Source organism: Mus caroli, unplaced genomic scaffold, assembly GCF_978045245.1.
Source record: "Mus caroli unplaced genomic scaffold, Mus_caroli_1 scaffold_9, whole genome shotgun sequence".
In the NCBI taxonomy this organism is placed as follows: domain Eukaryota; kingdom Metazoa; phylum Chordata; class Mammalia; order Rodentia; family Muridae; genus Mus; species Mus caroli.
In genome coordinates this window covers 60855388-60876933 of record NW_028227264.1, presented here as the reverse complement: position 1 = coordinate 60876933, position 21546 = coordinate 60855388, and the positions used below count along the sequence as shown (strand labels likewise).

General features: G+C 46.5%; 1 protein-coding gene across 1 annotated transcript in view; it reads left to right on the top strand.

The window, feature by feature from the left end:
* Stox1 (storkhead box 1) overlaps positions 1-21474 on the top strand; it is a 68142-nt gene extending 46668 nt beyond the window's left edge. The window contains exons 2-4 of the mRNA XM_029482191.2: positions 13384-13536; positions 15056-15255; positions 21322-21474. Coding sequence (XP_029338051.1) covers positions 13384-13536; positions 15056-15255; positions 21322-21345 — 377 coding nt within the window. The 3' untranslated portion in view covers positions 21346-21474. The remainder of the gene's footprint in view (positions 1-13383; positions 13537-15055; positions 15256-21321) is intronic.
* Positions 21475-21546: the final 72 nt, after the last annotated feature.

Genomic DNA, 21546 nt, shown 5'->3' with positions numbered 1-21546 from the left:
ATTGCCTCCACCCACGTCTCCTCATTCCAACCAGAGCCCCTTGAGGGCAAGTACTGTGTCCCATTTGCTGTAGTTCCTAGACAACTGGCATATAATAGATACTCAATAAATATCTGCTGGCTAAGGAGTGGTCTGGGTTTTCTGGTGCAGCACTGCAGTGGCTCCTCCCTGCATCACGAATACGTACATGAGGCATATTCCCAGCTCCTGGTTTCCAGGAGTGCTCAAATGGTTGAACAGCATTTAGGGTGGGCATAAATGACAGCGTGCAAAGGAACGAACATCCTTGTAGGAATGAGCAGAGGAAAACAGGGTCCAGGCTTTGGCAAAGAGTAACGGGATCGTAAAAAGAATGCAGTGTAGTGGAGGGAGCTTGCAGCTTGTCGTTTTGCTTTACAAAAAGAAAGGCACACCAAACCTGCCCACACTGGGTTATGATTAACTCAGACCACAGCTCCTGATCGTGGCCAGGAGCTATGGAGCTAACGCCAGCCAGGCCATTCATTCTTTACAGATAATCTTTAACCATGTTGTTGCAACTCCAAGAAGCACCTTTGCAAACATTTGGTCACAGGATGGACGCTATTTTCCTTTTCTTAATATTATTGGGAGGGAGGGGCACTTGGCATGGTGTACACACATGTGGAGGTCAGAGGACAGCTCTTTGGAGTCTGTTCTCCGCTTCCAGCTTTATGGGGAAGTTCCGGGCCTTGAACTCAACCCATCAAATACATTTGAGCAGCAAATGCTTTTATCCAATGAGCCATCTTTCTGAGCCAGGACTTTTTTTCTTTAAAAAGTTTTTTTTTTCTATTTTTTTGTTTTTTGTTTTTTTTTTTTTTCTGTTGTTTTTTAGCCTTGGTGGGATTGGTAGTACACACCTTTAATCCCAGCAGGAAGAACTCCGAGCCAGCTTAGTCTACATAGTGAGTTCCAAGACATCCAAGGCTACATAGAGACCTTGTCTCAAAAAAAAAAAAAAAAACCTTTTTAAAATTTTTATTTATTTTATTTGCATTGGTGTAAGGGTGTCAGGTCCCCTTGGAACTGGAGTTACAGACAGTTGTGAGCTGCCATGTGTTGTGAGCTGCCATGTGGGTACTGGGAATTGAACCCCAGTCCTCTAGAAGAACAGCCAGTGCCCTTAACCACTGAGCCATCTTTGCAGCCCCTTAACTTTTATTTTTATTTTATGGCTATGGGTCTTTTGCCTGCTGTGGATCTGTGCCACATGCATGCAGTGCATTAAATTGCCAGAAGAGGGCTGCAGATCCCTTGAAACTTTAGTTGCAAATGGTTGGTGGATGCTGGGAATCAAACTGGTCCTCTGTACTTCACCTTTGCCAATAAAACAAAACAAAACAAAACAAAACAAAAAACAAAAACCAGGTCTTCTGGGAGAACAATCAGAGTTCATAACTGCTGAGCTATCTCTTTCCAGCCCCAGGGACCTTTTTCTTACAGAGAGCTTCACGTATTGAGTGTTCTAAAAAACAGAGTTTGAAAAATGCTTATCTATCCAAGCCCCACACATACAAGCAGGGAAAGGGAACAGACCAGAGAAACGCTATGGTGACTTGGAGCCACACAGCAGATCCAGACTAGAACCCTGAAACCCTGGTTGGAATGTTTGTCACCCTGTCCCCAGTGAGAGCTGGGAAGATAGAAAAGACAGCATTTAGTAAGTGTTACATGGAACTATTATTCAGATAAAAGCTTTGCACGGGATTGTCTTCCACGGTTATGTAGTTTTGGAGACAGTATCCTGTTTTTAAAGGTACATGTGTTGCATGTGTGCGTATTTGTGTATACGCACACGTGTGAATGAGCCACACATCATGACTCTCAAGGGTCAGGGGACAAGGTGGTTCTCCTTTCCACCACGTGGCTCTGAGGGGTCCAACTCAGGTTTTCAGGCTTGGTGGCAGTTCCCTTTACCTGCTGAGCCATCTTGCCGACCCCAGTAATATTTTATATTGATTGTGATGATACATAACAATAAGAGCTGTCCCTGTGTGGCCTCCAGGATTTCTTGGGGGAAAGGTGTCACCTCAAGTCTGTCCCAGGTTTGCTTAGAAAGCCAGGAAGAAAAGTTGCACACACTTTTTTCTTTGCCAGGGAGCCAGGGGTGGTGGGTGGGAGGGGGGAATGTAGGAACCAGGCCAATTTATAATTTAAAGAGTTTTATTATTGTAATTGTTTAGAAATGTTTAAATGTGTATGCATGGTTTTGCCTGTATGTATGTCTGTGTACCACTTGCATGCCTGGTGCCCTCAAAAGCCAGAAGAGGGTGTCAGATCTTCTGGAAGTGGAGGGACAGACATGTGGGTGCTGGGGATTGAACCTACTGCCCAAAATATAGCTTCTCTCTCTCCCTCTCCTTAGCTATTGGTTGTCTATACCAGAGGTGCTGGGGAGAACGGTCCACCACACCTACATCCAACAACTCCCTGGAACCTGTCAACCGGTTACCTTACATGGCAGAGAGACTTTACAAATATCATGGACGCTCCTCTTGCCAGGGTCCTATGCATTGCAGAGACGAGTATGATCAATAAAAATTCTCAGAAACGAGAAACATATCTGACGAGCAGCAGAAGCAAACTGAAAGCAAATCAGAGGGTGGAGGTGTGAGGAAGAGTCACCATGAGGAAGATGACAGGCTCATCTTGGACCACTCTCCATGATATCAGGGACCTTAGTCATCAGCTTTATAATCACAAGGGAGTTCCGCCCCAAACCTAAACGTACCCAGCAACTGTCTAGGTGAGCGACCAGGCTGAAAGCTGTGCGTGGCAGCACATACCTAGAACCCTAGGACTTGAGAGGTGGAGACAGGAAGATCAGAGTTCTAGGCCAGCCTTGGTTATGTAGCAAGTTTGAGGGTAGTGTGGCCTATGTAAGGCCTTTTCTCAAGTTTAAAAAAAAAAAAAAATCTAGTCTCATCAACACTTTGAGTATGGCTTTGAGACCCAGAGCAAGTCAAATTAAAACACTTAGACTTTTGGTCTCTAGAATGTGTGATATGTACCGCCCCACCCTCATCCCCCTTACCCCCCCTACCTCTCTCCTTCCCCCTGACCCCCCTCCAGACAAGATTCTTCCTCTGTATGGCCTCAGTTGTCCTGGAACTCACTCGGTAGACCAGGCTGGGCTCGAACTCACAGAGATCCACCTACTTCTGCTTCCCAAGTGCTGGGATTAAAGGTGTGTGCCACCACTGCCTGGTGTTAAATTTATTATTAAGACCCCTAAGTTTGTGGGCTCTCTGGCCTGTGTTCGAGATCCTTAGGATACAACCCAGGACCTTGTGACTGTTCTGCAAATGCTCTGCCACTAAGTTATAGCCTGAACTCTTGGTTTTGTTTTGTTTTGTTTTGAGATACAGGCCTGACTATGTAATTCAGTCTGACCTTGATCTCTACAGTTCCTTGAATGCCTCTGCTCTTATACCAGACTTATTTGTAATAAATAGTTAAGGACCAGCTGGTGCTAGCCTTGATGGTACTGCAGTGAGCATGGCTACCTTCGGAGAGCCAGCTTGTTTGAGCCACTAGCTCTTTCCCTGCTAGCAGAGACCTCTCTGTGTCTCTATTGAAAACGAGGATGGCATGGGAAAAATGGGGGGAGGAGAGGCCTGCAAAAAATAAAGACAGGGTGGTGGTTATGGGATGCAGCTAGAGCTCAAAAGACAGTCCTGGGTAAGGCTGCCTGTCTTTCCTCTGCATTTATGTATTGTCTGACAACTAAACTGTGTAGTATTTGTCATTGGCCTAAGGCATCTGTTGTCAAGCACCACTCATCTGGCATTTGATATTAGCACATGTATCACTTGAAAAGGAGGCTGGTGACCCATGGCCCATACTCTGTGCTTGGAGCACCCCAGGCTGGTGTGTCCTGCTGTAGCTTATCCCCAGTCAGCTGCCAGGTTGGCCATGGACCAGTAGGCAGCTGGTACCCAGGTGCCGGGTGCCACAAGGTCACCTGGGGTATGGTTAGGGACAACATCAGCTGTAGTGACAGTTTTGATAATTCTGGAATTCTGGTGTCTTTAGAAAACACAGAAAATTATAAGAATGTGTTTTCATTTTAACCCTGGATGTGGGGATGTGGGGCTGCTTCTCCGGAGTTGACTATGATTTGTCTCGTGCTTTAGCAGAGGCACAGAAAATTTTGCCAGCTGCAGATAAGTTTCTGTGAATGTGTGATGTTTGGAATTCTGGGAACTTTCCGGAGGGTATATAAATGCTCGGGGGCTCTACCAGACAGGTCGGTTCAGGGGGTGTTTGTTGTGGTTTGTTAGTTGTCACGCTCAAAGAAGAAACAAGAAGAAATTAGAGGGGCTGGTGAGATGGCTCAGTGGTTAAGAGAGCCGACTGCTCTTCCAAAGGTCCCGAGTTCAAATCCCAGCAACCACATGGTGGCTCACAACCATCCATAACAAAATCTGATGCCCTCTTCTGGAGTGTCTGAAGACAGTTACAGTGTACTTACATATAATAAATAAATGATTCTTAAAAAAAAATAGATTCAAGGATATCTCTCTCTCTCTCCCCTCTCTCCTCTCTCCTCCTTTCTCTCCTATATAGTGATGGTGGGGGCATGGAACTGGGGGTGTGGATAAAGGGTGAGGAAAAGAACCACCACAAAGTATCAGTGTCCAGCTACAGTCAGCATCTGCAGAAATCCTCCACCAGCCTCTGTAAGACTGCCATTTTGGAGTCACTCTGGTCAAATCTATGGCCAGGGGACACTTGCTTAAGGGAGGCTCTGCTGTGGAGGAAGAAGAGAAGGCTGATGGGTCCCGGATGCCTGGAAGCTGTCAGGGGTGACAGACTGGGACTGGGGATGCTGTTCAGTTGGTAGAATGATTGCTTGGCAGGCATGAATTCTTGGGTGTGGTGGTGCTTGTCTGTGATCCCAGCATTTGGGAGGCAGAGGCAGAAGGATCAGAAATTCAGGGTCATCCTTGACCACATATAAAGATTGAAGCCAGCCTGGCATGCATGGAACCCCATCTCCCTCTCCCTTCAGGGCTTCTCTCAAACTCTCGAGTACTGGGATTAAAGGCATGCGCTACCACTGCCAGGCTATCCTTTCTTTCTTGGGTATACTACATCGCTTATTATTCTGCAATTTCAAGGCACCCCTCAAAGCTGGCAATGAGGGAAATTAACCCTGCAGGAGCAGATTTGATACTTGGTTGAGTTTGATGTTGAGTCAGTTCATACAGGACCATTGACATACTTTTACTTTATGAGATGGACTAAGTATGGGCTAGAAACAATCAAGGAGGTGTCCACTGTAGATCCATCATGGAGCAGATCCGTTGAGCTCAGACCTCCTGGGTCCTAGCGCATTATTAACTCTGGGTTTGAAGTCCTTGAAAAGAAACTTGCTAGACCCACACCTCCTGCAGGATGTACCCACAAAGAGGCGCTGACGAAGGCCCAGTGAACTGAACCCATCGGACTCTGAAAACCCATTGTTCGGTACAGAAGTTAACTTGAGCTTCACAGACAAGCCCTCATGAACATCAGAAGCTAATTCTTTCTGTGATCTACTACGACAATTCAGCCCATAGAGCGGACCCCAAACAACTCTGTTACAGCTTAAAATATCTTCTCCTGTCACTGGGACATGGAGGGTTATAGCAAGAGAAGACCATGGAGTGTGTTGTCAAGGCTCCAGAACTGCTGCAGTAAGCACGCACTGCCATGGCCGGAAAGCATGATAAATTGTTGTCCGACATCATGAACTTGACCCTCCGTGATTCAGTGCTGTCCCGATTTCTTTTCAGTTAAAGCCCTTGCCAAATGGTTCAAACGCTAGCCTCAGGCTCTCTCTTTTTGTGACTCGGTTTCTTGTATGCCAAGCTTTCCTCGAACTTGCCATGCAGGAGAGGGTGACCTTGAACCCCTGATGCCGCCGATATTATAGGTATGAATCATCTCAGCCTGTTCTCTGTGGTGCTGGGGGCCTGACCCAAGGAGGACTTCCTGCATGCCAGGCAAGGTTCACCCCCTAACCTTGTTCTTTCTGAAGCCACAAAGGCAGAGCACCCGCATAGGCAGGATCTTCTGTGCTTAGCAATTTCCCCTCTGTGGCAGATGTCCAGCTGCCACAGCTCCACAGCTTGCCGGCTCTGACTCCCGGTGTTATTTGGTCTGGAGATGTAAAGTATTTCTATTCTCTTTTCTTTCTCACTCAGCTGAAAGGGAGACAGAGAGAGGGCTTGGCTCTGAGGTACTGAAATGTTTCTTGGTCTTTTTTTCCATTCTGATTGATTTTTTTCCTCCCTGAACCTATTTGAAGTTGTAACACAGACGACCTAATCATTTAAAGCCACTGGGCTTTGTGCATAACCCGTTATCTCCGACCAATGAGGAGCAGGTCGTTGAAGAAAGGCTGGTTTGGCTTTCTTTCTTTCCTTTTAAAACCGGGTCAGGATTAATTTTGAGGTTCAAAAAAAAAAGTTGCCAGATAAAAGAGCAGCTTGAAATCAAGGGCTCTGCTTGGGTTACTCTGGACCAGCATCCTCTTTTATTAAAGCCCAAGTGCTTCTGCAGGTTCCTTTGTCTGCCCTTGGAAGATGCCTTTCCCACCGTGGGATTCTGTACCAGGGCCCAGAGAAATGGTCTCAGATTTCCTGAATCCCCATAATGAGCCGAGGTCCAGTGGCTCAGCTAAACCATCTGAAGGTCAATAATGCATGGATTCCTGGCCCATTGCCTGGCACAGCGTCCTCTACAAGCATACATGCATCGGGCCCGAATGCTCTGGAGGGAGGTTTGTGTTTTAAACATGAAATGTTAGAATTAGTGTTCAGTAGAGTATAATGACGTGGCAAGTTCTTTCTCTTTCTCTTCTTCTTCTTCTTCTTCTTCTTCTTCTTCTTCTTCTTCTTCTTCTTCTTCTTCTTCTTCTTCTTCTTTTTCCCCCTCCTCCTCTCCTCCTTCCCCCTTCCCCTCCACCCCTCCCCTCCTTCTCCTCCTCCTCCTCCTTCTCCTCCTCCTCTCCTTCCTCCTCCTCTTTCTTTTAAAGATTTATTTTATGTATATGAGCACACTGTCTCTGTCCTCAGACACACCAGAAGGGGGCATTGGATCCCATTACAGATGGTTGTGAGCCACCGCGTGGTTGCCAGGAATTGAACTCAGGACCTCTGGAAAAGCAGTCAGTGCTCTTAACTGCGGAGCCATCTTTCCAACCCAATGTGACAAGGTCTTACATGTATGACACAGAAAAACTTGTATGCATGTATGAATGCTCTCAAAATTCTCGAGAGCCCTTTCTTCTGTTTGTATTATTTGCTAGCACAGTCTCTTATGAACCATAAAAATCAAGTTGAAATACCGCAGATTAAAACATGACAGGTCGGGAATTGGTGGCTCATTTGTGTAGTCCCAGGGCTCCAGAGGCAGGAGAAATAGTTTGGGTTTTCTTTTAAGGTCTTTGGTTCATTTTAAGTTTACTAGAATATTTTTTTTAGATTTACTTATTTCATATGTATGGATTTTTGCTTGCATGTAAGGTACACCATGTATATGCCAGAAGGCTGTGTCATAACCTCTGAGGACTAGAATAATGGGTGCTTGTGAGCCACCATGTGGCTGCTGGGAATTGAACTTGTGTCCTCTGGAAGAGCAGCCAATGCTCTAAATTGCTAAGCCATCTTTCTAGGCCCTTGAGTTAATTTTTAAAAATGATTTTATTTTAAATTATGCATACATGTGTGCCTTTTGTGTGTAGATTATGAGCCCTTGACTACAGATGCCCTAGGAGGCTAAAAGGGGGTAATGTTGGAGGACTTAGAGCTGGAGTTACAGAAAGTTGGGAGCAAGCCGGGCGGTGGTGGCGCACGCCTTTAAACCCAGCACTCCAAAGGTAGAGGCAGGTGGATTTCTGTGTTCGAGGCCAGCCTGGTCTACAGAGTGAGTTCCAGGACAGCCAGGACTGCACAGAGAAACCCTGTTTTGAAAAACAAACAAAAAAAAACAAAACAATAACAACAAAAGAAAGTTGGGAGCCACCATGTGTGTGCTGGGAATTGAACCTAGGCACTCTGGAAGAGCAGCCAGTGCTCTCAACTGAAGACCCAGGTCTTCAGCACCCAGGGTTTGTTTTGTTTGTTTGTTTGGTTGGTTTTTTGGTTTTTCGAGACAGGGTTTCTCTGTATAGCCCTGGCTGTCCTGGAACTCACTTTGTAGACCAGGTTGGCCTCGAACTCAGAAATTCGCCTGCCTCTGCCTCCCAAGTGCTTGGATTAAAGGCATGCGCCACCAGGCCCGGCTCAGGTTTTATTTTTTAATTAGCTTATGTATTAGAATTCTTTATGGAATTTTCATACATAGTTTTGGTTGACCATCCCCATATCTCTTCCTCGTCCCCATCTCTCTCCTCATCCCTACTTACCCTCCTCCCACCTCAGATACCCCCTCTCCACCCCCACCAATTTTACTTTCCTATCTACTTTCACCAGGGATTATTGGTTTGGTTTGGTTTGGTTTGGTTTTAAGAGAGAGCACCAAAGCTGACCTGGAAATTGTTTTGGAGCCTAGCCTAGACTCAAACTGGTGATCCTCCTGCCTCAGCCTCCCAAGTAGAATACAGGGAGCCCATTCATTAGGAAACCTGACTTGGTGTTGCTCTCTGCTTAGGGTTGCTTGGCTACTTGCTAGTTTTGTGCTTTCAGATGAAGTAAGGATTTTTTTTTTTTTTTTTTTTAATTTTAGTTTTCTGCACATGAAGTATTTTGCCTGTACCTCATCAGTGACTCCTGCCTACAGAGGCCAGAAGAGGGAGTCCTCACCCCTGGAGCTGGAGTCACACCTTTGTGAGCCTCCACAGGGTGCCAGGAGTTGCACCTCTGGAAGTACAGTCAGTCAGTACTCTCAAGCACTCACTCACCTTTCCAGCACCCCCACCCCCCCCAACTTTAGGATTTTTAAACAGGTTTTTGTTGTTGTTGTTGTTGTTGTTGTTTTTTTTTTTTTTTTTTTTGATGAGGACATGGGGATTTTGACGAGGGTTGCATTGATTCTCGCCTGGGTATTTTTCGTGATGGACTGCACGTGAGGTTGACGGGGGCGGGGCTTTATGCCCTCACACAAGAGAGCTCAGTTTTTCCTCCACGACGAGCTCTTATCCTTCATTAGATTGTTTCTTGAGACTTGTTTTAGGTGCCTGAATACGTATGTGCACGGCGTGAGTGCCTGGTGCCCACGGAAGCCAGAAGACACCGGATCTCCCGGAACTGGAGTTGGTACCGGTGCTTGCGAGTATGAGTGCTGGTCTTTTGCCAGAGTAACAATTGCCACCACCCCAGCCAGTTGTTAAGCCCTTGTCACCCACTCCAAGAGCAAGTCACACTTTCTCAACCTCTGCCCTCCACCAGTTGGGGCTTTCTAGGGCGTTAGGCACCAGGAGGCAAGGACTGATTGCCTCAGTCTAAAGCAGCAGTTCTCGCTTCCTAATGCTGCTGACTCTTCAATACAGTTCCTCATGCTGTGCTGACCTCCAATGATAAAATTGTTTTCGTTGCTAATTCGTAATGGCGATTTTGCCTCTGTTATGAATTGTAATGTAAATATCTGATATTCAACCCCTGTTTGACCCCCACCCCACCCCAAGAGGTAGAGACCCACAGGTTGAAAACTACTGGTCTAAAGCCAGGCTGTTTCTAGTCAATATTTTTTGATGCTTGTGTTTTGAGATAGGGTTTCTCTGTGTAGCCCTGGTTGTCCTAGAATTTACTCTGTAGACCTTGCTGGCCTCGAACTTTTCTCTGCTTTCTGAGTGCTGGGAATAAAGGCGTGAGCCACCACTGCCTGGTGTTTAGTCAGCATTTGAAGGTTGCCAGCTCCAGGGATCTATCTGCCTTACTCAAAGCTTCCTTGGCGAGTGAAGAGCTAGCTCCTGTCTCTTGCTTGTTGGCATCCATCTCTGTGCATGTGGAAGGCATTTACTCTGCCTTACAATGGTCTTTTTTCATTTTCCCTCAAAGTGAACTTTCAAGTTTATTTTAAAACGTGTTCGTTTATTTTAAAACGTGTTCTTTGCTTTCATTATGACTAAAAACTTAAGAGTAAATAAATAAATCAACTCCTGGAATGCAACGAGAGGTTTAGAAAGGGAGTCGTGATGTACACCATTAATCCTAGCACTTCCGAGGTGAGGCAGGTGGATTTCTTTGAATTCTAGACCAGCCTGGTCTACATAGTGAGTTCCAGGCTATCCTGTGAAACTTAGTTGAGGCCCTGTCTTTAAAAAAATCTTTGCCGGGCGGTGGTGGCGCACGCCTTTAATCCCAGCACTCGGAGGCAGAGGCAGGTGGATTTCTGAGTTCGAGGCCAGCCTGGCCTACAAAGTGAGTTCCAGGGCAGCCAGGGCTACACAGAGAAACCCTGTCTCGAAAAAACAAAAAACAAAACAAAACAAAATCTTTAAAAATCCTTTCTATTCTATTCTGTCTGTCTATCTCTTAACTGATCGATTGTAGAAAATATATCAGCCATGGATCATGATATCTATTTTGCTCTATTTTGATGGTATTTATCTTTCAGCCTAACTACTTTTTCTGATTTTTTCTATTTATTTATTCATTTTGCATCCAGATCAAAGTTTCTCTCTCATCCCAATCCCCCCCTCACACAGTCGCTCTTCCCTCCCCTTCACCTCTGAGAAGCAGGAGGTCCTCCCTAAGGAATTAACTGACCCTGGCACCTCAGGTCACTGCAGGACTAGGCAAATCCTTTCCCAGAGGCCAGACAAGGTAATCCAATTAGGAAACAGGGCAGGCAACAGAGTCAGGGTAAGCCCCTGCCCCAGTTGTTGGAGGACCTGCATGATGACCAACCTGCACATCTGCTACATATGGGGTGGGGTGGGGTAGGGCTAGGTCCAGCCCTTGTTTGCTCTGTGGTTGGTGGTTCAGTCTCTGGGAGCCTCCCAGGGGCCAGGTTGGTTGACTCAGTTGGATAGGAACCCTATCCCCCCTTGGGTTCCTCAATCCTCCCTTCGCCCCAACTCTTCCACAAGACTTCCCAAGCTCTGTGGATCTCTGCCTCTGTTAACTGTCAGCTGCTGGCGGGGAGCCTCTCAGAGGACAGTCAGGCTAGGCTCCTGTCTGTGAATCCAGGCCGACAGACACAAACATAGCCTGAGGATCCAAGGAAGTTGAAAGAGAAAGGGAGGCCAGCTTTGTGTCCGTATAGATCTGTCTCACACAGGGCACCTGTGTCTCCAGACCAGCAGTGACAAACATGGCTGTCAACAGTGCCATCACATGTTGTATCATCGTGGCAAAGCTTTGACCAACAAAGAGGCATCAAGGTCTCACAGTGTGTCCCTGTGAATCCACTCCCCATGCAGACACGGTGGTTGTTGCTTCCTGCCATCCACACATCGACCTCCATGCAGACGTGGCTGACCGGTACAGTCATCAAGGTTGAGCTCACAGTGGTCTCCAAGGAATCCAGGTGTACAGTCCCAGAAGGGAGCCCCAAGAGCATCTCGACATGTCGAGACACGGCTGAGATTGGAAGCACCGGGGAGTAACTGTGTAAATGGAAGGAATACTGCAGGGTCTGCTCTCTGGCCTGCAGTTTCTCTTTAACCCAATGCTAAGACAAGCTCTTCTGGATTAAAAGTGTGGAACACACACCCATCCTTAAGGGTGCCATTTTTAGTTCGTGCACAGTAGGGAGTTTTTCTGGAATTGTGAAATCTGATTGGGTCAGCACGTGGGATCTTCTGCACAGGAAGTTCACCTTATGTCCCAGAAGCCCAGAGCGCAGCAGTAAGGGAAGCCGGCATCGCCATAGCTCCGAAGCCCTCCCGGCAGTCGTCACAAAGTTCCCGGGGTTAGGGTTCGCCTCACTTCTCTGGACACAGAGCTTAGTTTATGCACGGGCAGTACCTAGCTTAGCAACGGCTGCGAGGGACTGGGCTGGGGAAGTCTTCCTATTGTCCAGTGGACTGTCAGCAGCCTGGTGCGGCTGTCAATGTTTCCACCCTGATGTCGAAAACACACCAAAAATGATCAGTTTTTGTTGTTGTTGTAACTCACTTGTTGGGGTGCGGTCTTAAGCATGAGAAACTTAGAGATGACAACTTTGAGTTGTAGTTTCAAAGGGTTGGACACTCACAGTGAAAGGGGCTTCTTAGAGAAATTAAAGAAATTCCAAGTGTTCTCTGGGGTGTCTCTCATGAGAGAGAGTAGCATCTCTCATGTAAATTCATATAAAACCATACATGGATTTTTTTTTTTTAAAAAAGAATCGATCTCATTTACATGAGTACATTGCTGCTGTCCTCAGAACCCCTAGAAGAGGTCATCAGATCCCATTACAGATGGTTGTGAGCCACCATGTGGTTGCTGGGATTTGAACTCAGGACCTCTGGAAGAGCAGTCAGTGCTCTTAACCTCTGAGCCATCTCTCCAGCCCCCTTATATGTGGATTTTAAAGAGGAAATTACTTGTAGCTAGTGGTAGGGTGTTTTGTTTTGTTTTGCTGTTTTCATTATGTTAGAAAAGGTTTCATGTAGCCCATGCTGGTCTCAAGCTTACTATGTAGCAGATGACCACCTTGAATTTATGACCCTCCTGCCTCCACTCCTGACTTCTGGGATTATAGGGTGGTAGTAGATTAGTGATTAGTTTATTACTGTGTGTGAGGTACCTTAAGTTGAACCTAAGGCCTCACGTAAGAGGATGAACATACTAGGTAAGTGCCCTACCACTGAGCTGTATCTATTTTTTCATCTTTCAGACTGAGTCTCAAGTAGCCCAGGCTGACTTCAAACTCACTATGTAGTCAAGGGTGACCTTGAACTTCTGATTCTCCACTGTCTGTCTCAAGTGCTAGGGTTACAGGTGTGTGCCACCATGTTCCCAAATACCCTGTTGGTGTCTTGTGAATGCTAAGCAAGCCCTTTTACAAACTTTTACAACGTTCTGTTTACAAGCCCACCTCTGACTTTTATCATCAATTGCACTCTTCCAAGCACCAAACTCCATATCCACCAATAGCTCATTCCCCTGCCTGAGAAATTGTCTGTAGACTGTGGCAAGCCTGGCTTATCTGCACCCGTGCTGCAAATGGTGCTGTACTCTGAACCAGGGCTTCCCAGCTGATAGGGAAGTCTGCTTTTAAAGGTGAACTGCAGGATAGCAATGTCTGACCTCCGACAGCAGCACATCACGGGGAGACTAGGATGTAAACCTTTTGTCTTCTCACAGTTTCTTCCATCGAGCCTGCTAGGTTAGTGGAGTCTGAGCAGACCCTGTCAGTCCTTTAAGCTGTTCTCAGTTCACTAATCCTGAACGGTTGATGCTAAGGCAAATTCATCACCTACTCTCTATTTGACCTCCAATTCAGGTGATGTCTTCCCAGTGCAAATGAGTCCCATAGCCCAGTGTCGGTTTGTGCCCTTGGCTGAAGTTCTCTGCTGTGCTATAGCTGATATGAATGCAGTTCAGATGGCCGTAACACAACAGTCCCTCTTGGAGCACTTGATCAAGCATTACCCAGGTAAGCAATTTCCGGAACCGTTTGTGTTCATCCCAATGTGTTTGGTTTCTCTTTATAAACAGTCTTAAGCATAGAAAGAGCATGGTGTCTTTTTTTCTCACTATAGAATCTTCTGTTATAATACCATGAGTTACCCAGCTCAGTGGCACAGGTATGCAGTCTCAAGCTACTTGCTGGGCTGAGCAGGACTGAAAGTTCAAGGCCAGCCTTGGCAGCTTGACCCTGTCTCAAAGCGTAATAGTGGGGTTAGGGATATCGCTGTGATAGAATGTTTGCCTACCATACACAAAGCCTTGGCCTCCACCACCAGTACAGGGAAAAAAAATTAAAAAGAATATAATTAGGAAAAGCCCTACCTCAACACTTTAAAAGCTATGTGTTGTGTGTCTGTGTGTGTGTGTGTGTGTGAGATGGCTTATGCATGCTGTGGAGGTACACCTGTGGAGGGTCAGAGGACAATTCGCAGCAAGAGTCTCTCACCATGTAGATCTCAGGAATTGAACTCAGGTCCTCAGGCTTAGCAGTAGGTACCTTGCTTGGTCTACTGAGCCATCTTAGCAGCCCAGCACTGGTACTTCCTAAAGGTATTTCTCCTACTTTCTGGATGGTTCTTTTCATATGTAAATACATGTTATAATCAGACTCTGTAGTGTTTGCAGCTCTTAGCTCTGCCCTCACAAACCGAATTTCAATGTGGGGGGTTATTTTACCCTTTAGGCTGTAAGGGGTCATTCTGTATATTATTTCTATGGCTCTCACTGACTTTTATCTCCCTGTTTGTTCATCAGGAATGCTTCCTCCAGGGGTAGGTCTTTGTTGTTTTTTGTTTTTGTCCTGTTTTGTTTTTTGTTTTTAAGTGTTGAGGCTTCCACTAGGCTCTGCTTTCCTGCTGTGTCTTCAAATTTTTTAAGTTGCTTTCTATCCAGTGATACTCAGGCTTCTGTTTCTGTACTTAGCCATTAGCCTAACATGTGTCTTTATGGGGACCAACTTATATATAGTATGTAGTTAATTACACATATTATTCCTTTGCTTGTTTGGTTTTGCTTAAGAGAGCTCACTGTAGCTCAGGCTGGCCCAGTTCTCAAGAATACAGCACAGGGTGGCCTTGAAATGTTGACAACTCTCCTGTGTCCACCTCTCCAGAGCTGGCATTACAGATATGAGTCACTATACTCAACTCTTTCTAACTAAAATAGAAGTGTGTGTGTGTGTGTGTGTGTGTGTGTGTGTGTTCAGGCATGTACGTGTCGCAGCAGCTCGCATGCAGAGGTCAGGGGACAACTCTTGGGAGTTGTGATCTCCTGACACTTTGTAAGACTGAGCATCCGACTCAGGTTGTCAGGCCTGCATACATGACCTGTTAGTCAGCACCATTACCTTATGAGCCGTCTGACCAGCCAGCATTTTAATTGCTGCTTTTGCATAAATCGGCTCCAAGTTTGTTAATCAAATATGTGCTCGTTCTGAATTCTTGATTTTCCTTTTTTTTTTTTTTTTTTTTTTTTTTTTTTTTAAGGTATCGCTGTTCCCTCCCCAGACATTCTCTACAGCACACTGGGAGCTCTCATTCAAGAGAGGAAGATTTACCACACCGGAGAGGGCTACTTCATAGTTACCCCAAGCACGTACTTCATCACAAATACGCCAATGCAGGGAAAGAAAAGCGCCCTCCTGTCAAACGAAGGGTGCTCAGGGCCCATTTCTGGAACCTATCTGGTAAGTGTGGATTGCTGTGCAGAGCTGACCCAGGAGAACCAGGCTCTCGTTTCCCACTGTCCTTCATGCCAGTGCTACCCTGATACAAGCATGTGCGACTCTAAGGACCTCCTGACTGCTGCAGAAGTGACTAGAAAAAGCCAGGAAGGTCTTGAGGAGACCACAGCTTTGACCGAGAATCAGCCAGTTTCAGCATCTGAAGACGCCCACATCTGTGTGAACCCCAAACCATTACCACACACCAAAGACAAAGGCAAAAGATTTGGTTTTGGTTTCTTGTGGCGCAGCTTATCTAGAAAAGAGAAGCCCAAAGCCGAGTACCACAGTTTCTCCGCACAGTTCCCACCCGAAGAGTGGCCTGTCCGAGATGAGGACAGTTCCACCAACATCCCCCGAGATGTGGAACATGCGCTAATCAAAAGAATTAACCCTGTACTGACTGTTGACAACTTAACCAAGCACACTGCCCTAATGCAAAAATATGAAGAACAGAAAAAATATAACAGCCAGGGCACGTCAATGGATATACTGACAACCAGGCATAAAGATTCCTCTAAAGAGGTAATTGGGAAAAGGCAGGGCCAGTTCGCCAAGCCCCGCAGGCGGGGCTGTTCTCATAGGGGTAGACACAAAGCACGGAGCCAGGGGAGTGAGCTTGAGCCAGGAAACCCTGGACAGGAAAAGGAAAAGCAGCCCAAGGTCCCTGCAGCCCAGCCCGCGCCCCGCACGAAAAGCCCCAGTGAGCAAGTTCATCAGTTGCATGGCAGGAATCCAGCTGAGCTAGGCTCCCACTTGATGTATAAAAAGCAGATCAATAATCCGTTCCAGGGCATGCATCTCCGAAAGCACTCAGTATCCAAAGGGCACGCCGTTCAGAAGACCCATGGTCTGAAACCTACTTGCGTCGGGCCAGAGGAAAAGCCTTTCTGGAGCGCAGGCTCTTCAGATCCGTCCGGAGTCTTTGATGGTGAAGCCCAACCGCAGTATCCGGAACAATGCCGTGATAAACTAGAAGCAGAAAGCGCGCATGTGGCGGAGGCTCCTGTCCACCCAGTCAGCGACGATTTCAGAGGTGGCCCAGGAAATTATCCTCCATGTAGAGTTTTGCCAGGCCCCTCTCGGTGCTGTTCCTTTAGGGAAAGTATGCTGCGACCTAGTGTGTATCACGAGGAAAACAAGGACCTCCCTGAAGTCTTGCGGAAAAGTTGGTCCACCTGTGACATGTTCTTGGGGACCAAAGAAAAGAAGCAGGTCCTGCCCACACAACGTTGCTCTTTAGATCCAGACTCCTCCTCTGTGCATGCAGAGGATAATAAGACAGTGGATAAGATACTACACCACTTCCAAAACCTCGGCCTCTTAGATTGCCCAGCTGGTGCAAATCGGTTGAGGACTCATGAGAGACAAGATGGCGACTCAGAAGAACTAAGTAGGAAGGCATTTCGAATCCCTGAGGCAGAGATTGTGAATATGGAGAACGAAGGGCTTTCTGACAGTGAGCAGGACCAGGTGGCTTTGAGTCACAGTGACCCTGGGGCTGGGGATGACGGGGGCTGCAGTTCTCTGTGTTTAGAGGACGATGACTTCTCAGAGACAGATGATTTCTGTCACTCGTTGCCCGGACGCACTCAGCCCTCCTTTGCAGGTGGAGGCACGTGGAATCATTTGGGAACACCAGCCATGACAGGGAAGTCTCTGACCGATTGTAATAGCAAAGCCGATAGGCTTGAGCGTCTGGCCATTGAAAGGAACCGTTGGTACAAGGCCACGGGGTTGTTTTCAAACGCAGGGGAAAGCCCAAACCCTGATCTCGCTGACAACCCTGGTCTGCATTCAAGGATCCCATGGGGTTTCAACTACGAAGGAGAGCCCACTGTTGCCCATGTTCAGACCCCAGCAGCTGCTGCTGGCAGAAGTTTATTTGCGTGTTCTACTGTAAGGAAAACCAGTTTCCCAGTTGAGATCCTGCAAGAGTCTCCTGGTGATAGGGGAAAGAATCCAATTGTCTGGAGACAGAGCCTTCCAAGTCAGGAAATGAAAGAGCATTTCACAGACAAGTTACAACTTGTCAAGACCTCACATGGGCCAGTGTCAGCTCAGGAGCCACAGCGAGAACACCTTGAAGGGGCAGAGAATTACAGCACGACGGGAGACAGTGGGATCCATTCCCCCAGGTAAGGATGCGACAAAGTGCTGCGACTCTATACCAACCCATCCGGAAGGACTGGCTGTCTTCCTTCCCAAGGCACAGATCATTCCAGCATGGGAGGAAGGCCCTCCCTCCCTCCCTTCCAACCTGTTTTTACTCTTCCACCGTACACTCAATAAAATAAATGAAAAAAAAAAATAAAGGCATGGGCCACCATGGCTCAGCATAAATACAAGTATTCTAACAAGAATACTTGGGGGCAGGGGAGCTGGAGACACGGCTTAGTAGATAATACTGGCTGCTCTTCCAGAGGCCCCAGGTTCAATTCCCACCACCTACCTGATAGCTTCCAACTATCTATAATTGTTACCCCCCCTCCCCCAGGCTCTCATGCCCTCCTTTGGAGTGCAAATGTACATGCAGACAGAACACCCACCCCACTGACAGAAGTCAATCTTTTAACCAGAAGTCATTCACAGCCCTGTGTCCTCTTTCCACCCAATTTATCATGGCTTATCCTGCAGCCGCTATCACAGCTATTTTTGAAGTTTGGTTTTTGTTGTCAGATTTTTAATTTTTTAAAAATTATTTATTATATGTAAGTACACTGTAGCTGTCTTCAGACACTCCAGAAGAGGGCGCCAGATTTTGTTATGGATGGTTGTGAGCCACCATGTGGTTGCTGGGATTTGAACTCAGGACCTCTGGAAGAGCAGTCAGTGCTCTTAACCGCTGAGCCATCTCTCCAGCCCCCAGATTTTTAATTTTTAGTTAATTAATTTATTGCTTATGTGTACAAGACATATATATGTGCATGACCTTTGGAGGTCAAAAGGGGCTTTGGGTCTCCTGGGTCTGATGATACAGGCGATAGAGCCACTCAGTTGAGTGTGTTTGGAAAAGAGCTCTCACCTGTACCAGAGGAGCCTGAGCTCTGAGCTGCTGAGCCCACTCTGCAGATTCTGCTGTTTGTTTTTGAGACAAGGTCTTACTATGTAGATCAGGCTAGCCTCCAACTTGTGACTTTGTTGCTTTCCTCTTCCAAGGTTTTTTTGGGGGCAGTCAGGTGGGGTGCTGTCTAGGTTTTTTAAGAGACTCTTCTTTGTACTCCAACTGCCTTGAACTCCAGATCCTTCTACGCAGCTCAGAGTGTGATGGCTAACATTATCCCCAGGGAGACATTAGCTAGGGGAGGTGAACTGAGATAGGAAAGCCCATCCCAACTGTGTGGGCATCAGGGCAGAGAGAAGGTTAGCTGAGCACTGTACTTCCTGACTGTTACCCGGTACAGTGTCAGTGGCCGCCTCAAGCTCTTGCTTCAGTTCAGGGATGCCCTCCTCCACTTGATGTCTGTGCCTTTGACCTCTGATCCAGTCCCCTAAGTTGTTTTCATTTTTTGTTTGTTTTTTGTTGTTATTTTGTTACACTCACATGAGTGACTATCACGTCCCCCTCAGTAACTACCACGCCCCTCCCCCATAACTACCTCAGCGCTGAGAGTTTTAGCTTGAACCAGAGCAGCACCTGGCTATCTCGAAGCTTTTCATTTTATTTGCTTGCTTGCTTGCTTGCTTGCTTGCTTATTTATTTATTTATTTATTTATTTATTTATTTATTTATTTGAGACAGGGTTTCACTCTGCAGCTCAGTCTGTCCTGGAACTCACTCTGTAGACCAGGCTGGCCTCAAACTCAGAGATTCTCCTTCCTCTGCCTCCAGTGTGTTGGGATTAAAGATGTGAGCCACCACACCAAGCTACTTTTATTTTTTAAAAAAGAGTTTTTCTCTTTGTTTCTTCTTTTTTAATTAAGGAGAAAATTATGCATATGGATGCTTCGTTGCATATATGTCTGTGTACCACAATGTGTGCCTGGTGCCCAAAGAGGCCACAAGGGGCTATCATCAGATCCCCTTAAGTTTAAAACACTTGCAAGCTGTGCTGTCGATGCTGGAACCAAAATCGGGTCCTCTACAAGAGGAGCTAGTGCTTGTTTGTCTGTTTATGTTTTTGGTTTTTTTCAAGACAGGGTTTCTCTGTGCATCCCTGGATGCCCTGGAGCTCACACTGTAGACCACGCTGCCTTTGAACTTGGAGATCTGCCTGCCTAAGCCAGCACCACCCAGATGGAGCTAGTGTTCTTAGCAGCTGATCCATCTATCATTGGTTCTCAATGTGTGGGTCGAGACTCCTTTGGACGCAGGGGTTGTCAAACAACCCTTTCGAAGAGGTTGCCTAAGACTGCCGGAAAGCACAGATATTTACATTGTGATTCCTAACAGTAGCAAAGTTACAGTTATGAAGAAGCAGCAAAAATAATCGTATGGTTGGGGGTCAACACAAACATGAGGAACTGTATCAGAGGGTCACAGCATTAGGAAGGTTGAGTGCCGCTGCTCTATCTGATTCCATAGAGAAGATTGTGAGTGTGTGTGTCGACAAGTGTGTGTCCAGTGTCCATGTGGAAATAAGAGAACTACTTTTGGGGAGTCACATTCTCTCCTTCCACTATGAGGTAGGGTCCCCTTCTCTGAGTTCCCAAGCTTCTGGCCACTTCTCCTGTCCCTATCTCCCATCTTACCCCAGGACTGTTGCTGCACACACAGCCTCTGGAGAGCCTCGGGCTTTTTTATGTGGGTTCTGGATATCAAACTCAGATCCTTATTGCATAGCACACGCTTTTAAATGCTTTGCTCTCTTGTTGGCCCAGCTTCTTGTTTAAGGTTTCTATATTTTAAAAAATTTAAATTATGTATATTATGTGTGTGTCTGTGGGTATATGGGCACATGAGTGCAGGTGTTCTCAGAGACCAGAGGCCGCAGATCCACTGGAGAGGAAGTGACAGGTATTTGTGAGCTGCCTGACAGGGGTACTTGGAATTGAACTCAGGTCCTCTTGAAAGAGAAGAGAGCTATTTCTTCAGACCCAAGTTTGATACTTTTTTTTTAAAGGATTGAGAGGCTTATAGTTATTACAGATGTTTAGGCGAAGGGAAACAGCATTTGAACTTCAACTCTATCCTGTGGTTCTGATGGTTAGCATCCGGGCCAGATGAGCGGGACGTGGTGGGTACCTCATTTGAAGATAACTTCAGACAAAATGAACACAGTCGAGCTGACCTGAAGAACATACGATTCTACATTCTTCACAACTGTCAAAGATGTGGGGGATTCAGAGTGAGGGGTGAGCTAGGGAGGTACTGGAGGGCAGAGTGCTTGCCTAGGGCTTGCATGAGGCCCTGAGTTCAATCCCTAGAACCACAAAAGCAAACCTCAAACCCCAAACCAGCCATCAAAATACCGGTGCAGCTGACAGTGTAGCTTACCGGTCCGGTATAGGCTTAAGAAATGCACTGGAGCAAGACAAATGTGCTTAGGGTGTAGCTCAGAGTTCCCAGGACAAGGCCGTTATCAGTATAAAAAGTAAGAAAAATTGACTTTCCCATCCAGTGACTTCAAAAAGGAAGTTATACAACATATAAATACTGGAGGCTGGAGAGATGGCTCAGCGATTAAGAGCACTGACTGCTCTTCCAAGGGTCTTGAGTTCAGTGCCCAACAACCACATGGTGGCTCACAGCCATCTGTAATGGGATCTGATGCCCTCTTCCGGTGTGTCTGAAGACACCTACATTGTTCTTTCTCATAAATATGAAATAAATCAATAATTAAAAAAAAAGGTTTGGATACTGATTCCTTAGGGAGCTGGCCGCTTCTGGCTGGATGTACTGAACACTAACATCCTAATGGTACCGTGAGGCTTTTTACATGCGAACGTGGGCTCCTTTCCGAAAGGCTGCTTTAGGTTTGTTAAGGTCTTAGTTCTAGTATAGCAAATGAAAACACAGCACCCTGAGTGGCATTCAGGGCCCCCCCCCCTTTTGAAGACAATAATCCTGTCCTTTTCATTATCTTTAAGGACGCAGAGCCTGGTATCTACTAATTCTGACATTTTGGATGGATTTAAAAGAAGACAGCATTTTCTGCCCAACCGTGAAGGTGTTCAGAAGAGCCAAAACCTTGCATCGAATTCCTTGTTTCAACTAACCCCAGCTATAAATGTCTAACTTCATTTTTTAAAAAATTTTTTGATGTGTGTCTTACACTGTAGTTCAGGCTGGCCCGTGACTCAACAACAATCCCC